The sequence below is a fragment of the Colletotrichum navitas genome, assembly GCF_030913465.1.
Source record: "Colletotrichum navitas strain CBS 125086 chromosome Unknown LY79scaffold_254, whole genome shotgun sequence".
Classification (NCBI taxonomy): Eukaryota; Fungi; Ascomycota; class Sordariomycetes; order Glomerellales; family Glomerellaceae; genus Colletotrichum; species Colletotrichum navitas.
In genome coordinates, this window is record NW_026850800.1 from 5,377 (window position 1) to 14,443 (window position 9,067).

At 19.5% G+C, this 9,067-nt stretch overlaps 1 protein-coding gene across 1 annotated transcript; it reads left to right on the plus strand.

Moving 5' to 3' along the window:
• Window positions 1-260: 260 nt before the first annotated feature.
• Window positions 261-5,491, plus strand: LY79DRAFT_585442 (uncharacterized protein; the record flags this gene model as incomplete). The annotated part of the gene is made up of 19 exons (XM_060560496.1): window positions 261-289; window positions 719-831; window positions 887-917; window positions 1,096-1,101; window positions 1,146-1,150; window positions 1,242-1,273; window positions 1,968-1,974; window positions 2,793-2,825; window positions 3,215-3,237; window positions 3,354-3,390; window positions 3,575-3,608; window positions 3,752-3,763; window positions 3,873-3,928; window positions 4,523-4,533; window position 4,652; window positions 4,844-4,867; window positions 5,188-5,200; window positions 5,312-5,345; window positions 5,474-5,491. 19 exons carry the CDS (start codon window positions 261-263, stop codon window positions 5,489-5,491), a joined length of 519 nt encoding a protein of 172 aa, XP_060406785.1.
• Window positions 5,492-9,067: the final 3,576 nt, after the last annotated feature.

Sequence of the window (9,067 nt, forward strand, 5' to 3'; positions counted from 1 at the left end):
TAAAATATAATTATTATTTTAGTATTACTATATATATTAACTTAAACCTTATATTATATATATTATTTTTAAAAAAAAAGATAAAAAACTTAAAATCTTATAATTATTATAAAACTTATATATTTCCTAAAGTAGTAATTAGTGGGGCTAATAAGTTACTTACTTAAATAGGAAAGGCTTATAAAATCCTAGTGTTTTTATACTTTTTTCTTACTTATGTACTCCTACCTTACTATTGTTTTTATACTTTCTTCTTACTTATGTACTCCTACCTTACTATATATACAAGGTAGTAATACATAAAGACCTGCATTAGAACCAGAAAAAATCAGGTTTTTTAACTAGACTAAGGGTAAATATTTATCCCCTTTTATTTCTAAGAATTCTAAGGAAAAAAGAAGAAAAAGAAGAAGAAGAATATCTATATATACTCCTTAAATCCTCCTTTTATTTTAGATAGTCCTTAGAATAAGAAATTATACCCTTCTCTATATATTAGATATAATGGATTCTTTTACTCCTTTAGCTAGTTTACTAGCAACAGACCTTACTGCTTAATAAGTTATTATTCAAATAATAGCTCAGCACTTTCCTCAAGGTCTTTCTTAAGCCCCTCCTAGTTATATCTCTCCTTAAGAGGGACTACTAGATTCTCCTTCTTAAGAGCTTTCTAATGATACTACTCTTGCCCTTATTGACCTTTTTTCTGAATTTATAGAGTATCCAGAAGATATTCTATCTTCTTTTACCCCCCAAGAAGATACTTTAACCCCTTCTACCCAGCTTCTAGCTCTAGAAGAAAGCTTTTAGCCTTCTTTTATACCTCAGTTAGTAAGTAATAATTATTATAGTATTTATATATATATATATTAATTAGTTATTATAGGGGGTATTAAAGAAGTATACTTGTTCTTTTTGTAAGACTTCTTATAAGTCTAAGAGGTCTTATGCATCCTATATGCGTTGGTTTAAGCGGAAAGGAGGAAAGTGTTCTAGAAAATAGGCCTAGTATATAGTTAGTATATAGATATATATACTATATATTTTTCTTAAATATTTTACTTAGATATTTAAACTTATTATTTAATTAAATAGTTATAAGTAAGTAGTATAAGTTAAGAAATTACCCTAGAAAGGTCTTATAGTTATAGTAAGTAGTTATATAATAATTAAAAGAATATTAAGAATATTACTTTATATAAATAATAAGCTAGTTTAGAAAAAGTAGATATTTTTAAAAGAAAAGTACCCTAGAAAAGGTCTTATAGTTATAGTAAGTAGTTATATAATACTTAAAAAGATATTAAGAATATTATACTATATAAGTAAAAGGTTAGTAAAAGAAAAGTAAATATCTTAAAAAAAAGTACCCTAGAAAAGGTCTTATACTTATAGTAAATAGTTATATTATACTTAAAAAGATATTAAGAATACTATACTATATAAGTAAAAAGTTAATTAAGTAAAAGTAAATATTCTAAATAAAGTCCTCTAGAAAAGGTCTTATACTTATAGTAAATAGTTATATTATACTTAAAAAGATATTAATAATACTATACTATATTATATATAAGTAAAAGATTAGTTAAGTAAAAGTAAATAATCTAAAAAGAAGTACCCTAGAAAAAAGTCTAAAAGTTATATAGAGTATATAATATTAATACTTAAGAAGCTCTTATATAACTAATTTATAATATAAATAATCTAATAAGTAAGTTATTACTTTAAATTATAAGTATCTTTAAAGAGCTATAAACTCTATATTTATATACTATACTAATAATATATATACTTATAAGTTTATTTATATAGTTTATAGTTATATCTTATAATTATATTCTATAGTTATAGTTTATAGAATTATTATAGTTATACTTTATAGTTATACTTTATAGTTATACTTAATAATTATAGTTTATAATTATATCTTATAGATTATAGTTTATAGTTATACTTTATACTTATAGACTATAAGTAATAGTTTATAAGTTATAGTTTTTACTTATAGTTTATAGTTATACTTTATACTTATACTTTATAATTATAGTTTATAGTTATACTTTATAGTTATACTTTATAGTTATACTTTATAGTTATACTTTATAGTTATAGTTATAGTTTTATCTTATAGTTATATCTTATAGTTATACTTTATTAGTTATATACTTTATTATATAGTAAATAATTATAATAAAATAACTATATACACTATCTTTTTCTCTCTTTCTAATCCTTTATTTTATCTTTCCTATTAACTATATTTTACTTAACTTATAACACTATATACTATATTACCTATAATATACTATATAAATATAACCTTAAGAAAGACTACTTACTATATTATATTATAACTATTACTTTAAAATAACTTATTAAAACCTATAAAACTATATTTTATGTCTTATTATTAAATATATCTAAAAAAAATAGCAGCATCTAATAATTCTTATTCTTTTTACAAGAGCTCTTCTAATATAATAGATAGTAAACCTTCTTCTTAAGTTACAGCAAACTCTTTAACTAATAAAATAAAAGAAAAAAAAATCAATATATAGACACATCAGAGAATAGTCTTACTTATATTATTAAGCCTACTAATTCTTATATTATAGTAAATAAGCTATTTACTTATAATTTAAGTACTATTAACTATAGTAGACCTAGGGAAATTATATGTAAATATAATATACCTAACTATAACTTTAGCTTTAAAACTAAGGCTAAAAGATTTTAAGCTAGCTAAGGCTAAGTACATTATAAATAAAAACATCCTAATATAATTATTAAAGAAGAAGAAGAAGGAGATCCTTCTAAAATATCTAGTAAGTTATATATATATATATATATATTATTTTATTTATTAGGTATTATTCTTTTAAAGATATTAACTAACTCTTTTACTCTCTATAGTTAAAAACTAGATTAATAGTAGAAATAATGGAATAAGTTAAGTAAATATTAATAACTTTATAAGTAATATATCTATAAATAGTAACTTTAAAAGACCTTGGCTTTTAAATACTATTTTTAAACTAGAGACAGCAGTTATTAACTATATTAAGTTTTTAATTAATAATAACTTACCTTTTTATATTATTACTTCTAATAACTTTAATAATTTATTAGAATATTTTAATCTATAAGTTAATTTTTAAAATAATATTCTATAGCTTATAATAGTATTTAACTAACTATATTTATTATATTATAGTAATAGTCCTAAGTTACACTATAGTAAAGTAATAAGTAGTATTAATACTTTATTTAATACTACTAAAGATACTATATTATTTTACTTAAGTAATTACTTTAATAACTATAGTTATATATCTTTACAACTAGATATATAGACTTCTATAGACTCTAAGAGCTACCTAGGCGTTATAGGTACCTTTATTAATAGTGACTTTATATTAGACTATAAAATCCTAGCTATTTAACTTTTTATTATTTAATTACTAATATATTATATTAAGAGTATATATACTAATAATATTAATAGGCTTTAAGGCTCTAGATAGTGTATATACTAGTGTATATCTTAGTAAAGTATTTAAGTCTAATATTATAGAAGGTTATAATATTCCTTTTAGTAGAGTTATAAGGTAAGTATTAGAGTATTAAATTATATATAAGTAATAAACTAGTAACTAACTTATTATAGCTTTACTAGAGATAATAGCTATAATAATAATACCTTTTTATTAATATTATTATAATATTATAATAATAATATATTTAATATTAGGTGTACTGACATGTATTTAATATTATTAGAAAGATATTATTAATATCTTTATTAATACTTCTACTAAAGATACTATTATTAAAGAGTTTAAGAATATTACTATTATTAACAATTATAATAGAGAAATTAAAGAATTAAATACTACAGAAAAAGAAAAAGTCTTAAAGGCAAATACTAGTAAGTCTATTACTTTTTAATAATAACTTATTGATAATAGTAATAATTTAATAAATACTAATTATTATTTCTATAATATTAGGTATTATAGGTGCTATTAAAAGAATAGCTATATTACTTAAAAATAATACTAGCTTATATAAAGAATTTTTTAAGCTATTAAGTATAATAAAGAGCTTAAAGATCCTACTATACCTTATAACTATAATAAAACTAAAATACCTCTTTATAAGTTTATAAAATAAGTTATAAATTATATTAATATTATTATATTTATATATAAACTAATAATTTAATAGGTAATAATACTAGATAGATTCTGTATATATAATAATTAGTACTACTTTAGAATTAAAGCTAGCCTTAATTACCCTAAGGTCTAGTACTAAAAACCCTATATTTAAAGCTATAATTCTAAGAAACTAGTTATAACTACAGTATATTAAGGATTTATTAGAAGCTTTTTATGCCCCTACTATACAAATGCAATATTAAACCTTTACTACTATAATAAGCTATTATTTTAGGTTGCTAATATTAATTTAACTTTAGAAAGGGAGTTAAATTACTATAAAGAACAGTAAAAGCCTATAGTAAGAGACTTAGTAAGTTATTAATCTTTTATATTAATATAATAAACTACTATAAATATCTTTAAGTTTATTATTAAAATAATTATTAAATATTATTTAATTTTACTAAACTTACTAATATATTTTATAGAGTAATAAACTATAAGACCCTTATACTAAGCACTTTATAGATACTATAGAAAAAGGAAAAAATAAGCTTAATACTTATTTTTCTTTACCTATTATATATGCTAATTATCCTAAATTTAAGCCTTATATTTTAGGTTCTATTTTAGAACCTAAGTAGAATATATAATAGTTTTTTAATAATACTTATTTAAAGGCTTATTTACCTTCTTAGCTAGAGGTAAAAGTAAAAGAAGATCTTAAAGAAGAATATAATAAGTAAGTAACTTAACTATAATAACTATATTAATATACTTCTAGTTACTATATTTACCTTTAATATACTTATAGTTATAATATACTAATTATTATTTTATATTTTAGGCTAAAAAAAAGATTATTAAAGATCTAGAAAAAAATAATAAAGAAAGTTATATATTCTTAGTTTAAATAAAACTATTAAAATTAAGATAATAACTATAACTCTATTCTTTTCTAATCTTCCTACTAGTAGTACGAGTAAAAAAGCAGATAGATTTACTATAATTTATCTAAGCCTAGAGAAGACCTATAGGTAAAAATAAATTAAAAATACCTATTCCTAAGCCTAAGCCTAAGGAATTTAAGGATTTTTACTCTATATAAAGTAAATAATAAGCAGCTAAAATAAGAGAAAATAAATTAGAAAATTATTATTCTTTATCCCCTATAAAAACGAAGTAAGTAAGACTTTTAATATATTTAACTAGTTTTAAAAACTATAAAAGATTTATTTATAGACTATAACTATAATATTTTTAAAATAATTTAATATAATATTATATAGTATATACTAACTATTATTTAGGTAAATTCTTTAGAGTAGTAGAAGACTAATATAGAGAAATTTCCTATTTTATCTATATTAGCAAGAAAATACTTAGCTATACTTTCTACCTCTGCTACAGTAGAAAGTAGTTTTAACTAGTCTAGTAATATTATTACTAAAAGAAGAACTAATTTAATAAATAATACTAGAAAAAAATTAATGCTTTTAAAAGGCTAGCAATAATCTAGTAATTTAGAGGGCTTAGATAGCTCTTTTTATATACCTAAGATATATAGTAGTTTATTTAATATAGGCTTTGAATACTTATCTGAAGAAGAAGGGAGTATTATAGAAGAAGAAGTAAAAGATAAAGAAATAGAAGATTTTAAAGAAGTAGAAGAGATAAAAGAGGATTCTAGTTATTAAGAGCTATTTATTATATAGTTAGTTATTATATAGTTAGTTATTATATAGTTAGTTATTATATAGTAAGTTATTATATAGTTAGGTATTAAAAGCTATTTATTATATAGTTAGTTATTATATAGTTAGGTATTAAAAGCTATTTATTATATAGTTAGTTATTAACTTATTATATAGTTAGGTATTAAAAGCTATTTATTATATAGTTAGTTATTAACTTATTATATAGTTAGGTATTAAAAGCTATTTATTATATAGTTAGTTATTATATAGTTAGGTATTAAAAGCTATTTATTATATAGTTAGTTATTAACTTATTATATAGTTAGGTATTAAAAGCTATTTATTATATAGTTAGTTATTATATAGTTAGTTATTATATAGTTAGTTATTAATAGTAACTTTAGTATAGTTATAGTATATTAATATATTATACTTTAAGTAATATATAGTTATTTTATCTTTATTACTTATATAGTAGTAAATACTTATAAATAATACTTAATAAACTTTACTAAATCTTAGTTTTTAAGTATACTATATTTTAAATAAAATATATAAATAATACTACACTATAAAAGAAGGTTAATAGTACTATATATAATTAATTTACTAATTTTTAATTATTTCTATTTTTTATATTGTATAGTTATATATTATATAAAATATAATATAGATATAATATAATACAAATATAAATATATATATTGTCTTTCTTATATAATACAATACAAATACATGTATTGTATTTGTATTGTATTGTATTATATTTGTATTATATTTTTATATTATATTATATTTTGTATTATTTTTAAACTCTCTGCCTAATATAAAGCTCTTTATATTTATTAATAAATCTTTTACTAATAATTATAACTTAACTTTATAGTTAAGATTTATTATTCTCTTTATTAATAAAGAGGTTTATAATAAGTAAAATAAGTTTACTTTTTATAGTAATATTCTTTATTTTTTATTAACTAAATCTAAATAAGTAATATAAAGTGTTCTTATATTAGAAGTCTATAATATAGTTATAAGTATTAATATAGTGTATACTCTTTTTATAACTATTATAATAGTAGTAAATAAGCTTAATAACCTATTAATCCTTACTATTACCTATACTAACTTATACTTACTATATAAGTGCTTAGTAAAGTTAAGTACTACTTATGAGAAGCACCTAATAATTAATATTATAGTACTATAATAATTATATAAGTAATATAAGCTCTTTAAGGTATAATAGATCTATAGTAATAATAACTTTACTAATAAGTTTATAAAGTCCTCCCTAAACTAAGCACTTAAGAGTCTTATCTCTTATAATAAAGTAAAGATAGAAATAGAGGGATAAGTTATATAAATATAATAAAAATAATAAGAATAATAAAATATAAGATAATAAGTACTTAAAAAAAAATTAGGTTATATAAACTATATAGATTAATAGTAGTTAAATCTATTTAATATAGGTATATACTTTTAATAACTATAGCTAAAGAGAATTACACCTAAATAAGATAGTATAGGTTTACCTCTACTAAGTAAATAGATAAATAAATTTATAGTAGTATATAACTATAAAAAGTATAATACTTTTACTTTTCTTGTTTTTATTATATTTTTAGGCTTTTTAGAAGAAATAGGAGCACTAGTAACTTTTACTATATAAAAAAGTTACTAGTGTTAGTATATAGGTAATATAGCTAAAGGCAGTAGGTTATATAATATACTGCCTACTAGTAGAATTCCTTACTTTTGCCTATACATAAAGGGACTACTACACTTATGCTCTTACTTTACCTTAATGACCAGTTAACTATTAATAACTACTAATTAACTATACTTTCTTACACTTTATAATACTATAAACTTAGGATATCCTAATAGTTAATTAGTAAAAAACTAATAGTTAGATTTTCTATTTTATATATTTCTTTTTCTTAGGGACTAAGAAAAAGAAACTAAGGGATAATTAAAATAAGGTAAAGTAATTTAGAGATTAATTTAAGCTAATTAAAAGTAAGAAAATATATTAAAAAAAAGTAGTTAGTTTAATTAAGTAAAAAGCCTATATAAGGGAGACTAATTATATAAATAAAATAATACTAAACTTCTTTTCTTTTTTTTAGACCTACTTTTAGCCTAGATTAGACTATAAACCTTTTAATTAGTAAGCTAATTAAGTATAATAATATAAGATAATTAGGAGTTTTACTCTTCTAATTATAATAAGACTTCCTTTAATTAAATACTTTCCTCTTGTAATTAAGATATTACTTGTCCTAGATCTAAAATACTTAATATTCTAATTAAGGTAAGCCTTAAGCTAATTAAGGAAGTATATTATGTTACCTTAGAGGTTATTAGTGTTCTTCTCTAGATTACTATACTACTTAGGTCTCTTCTACCTTATACTTTTCTATTACTTATACTAACTTATACCTACTATATAAGTACTTAGTAAAGCTAAGTACTACTTATAAGAAGTACTTAATAATTAATATAATAGTACTATAATAATTATATAAGTAATATAAGTACTTTAAGATATAATAGATTTGTAGTAATAATAACTTTACTAATAAGTTTATTAAGTCTTTACTAAACTAAGTACTTAAGAGTCTTATCTTTTATAATAAAGTAAAAATATAAATAAAGGGATAAGTTGTATATTTATAATATAAAATATTATAAGTAATACAATATAGGCTAATAGGCACTTAAAAAAGAAAATAAGTTATATAAACTATATAGATTAATAATAGTTAAATATACTTAATATAGGTGTATACTTTTAATAGTTATAGCTAAAAAGAAATACACCTAAATAAGATAGTATAAGCCTACCTTTACTAAGTAATAGATAAATAAATTTATAGTAGTATATAACTATAAAAAGTTTAATACTTTTACTTTTTTTATTTTTCTTATGTTTTTAGGCTTTTTAGGAGGAATAGAAGCGCTAGTAACTTTTACTATACAAGAGAGTTACTAGTGTTAGTATATAGGTAAGATAGCTATAGGCAGTAGGTTATATAATATACTGCCTACTAGTAGAATCCTTTATATAAGGGTACTACTACACTTATACTTTTACTTTAAAGAATAACTATTAATAACTATAACTAATTAACTACTTTATCTTATACTTTATAATATTATAAGATAAAGATATCTTATTAACTACCTAGTAAAAAACTA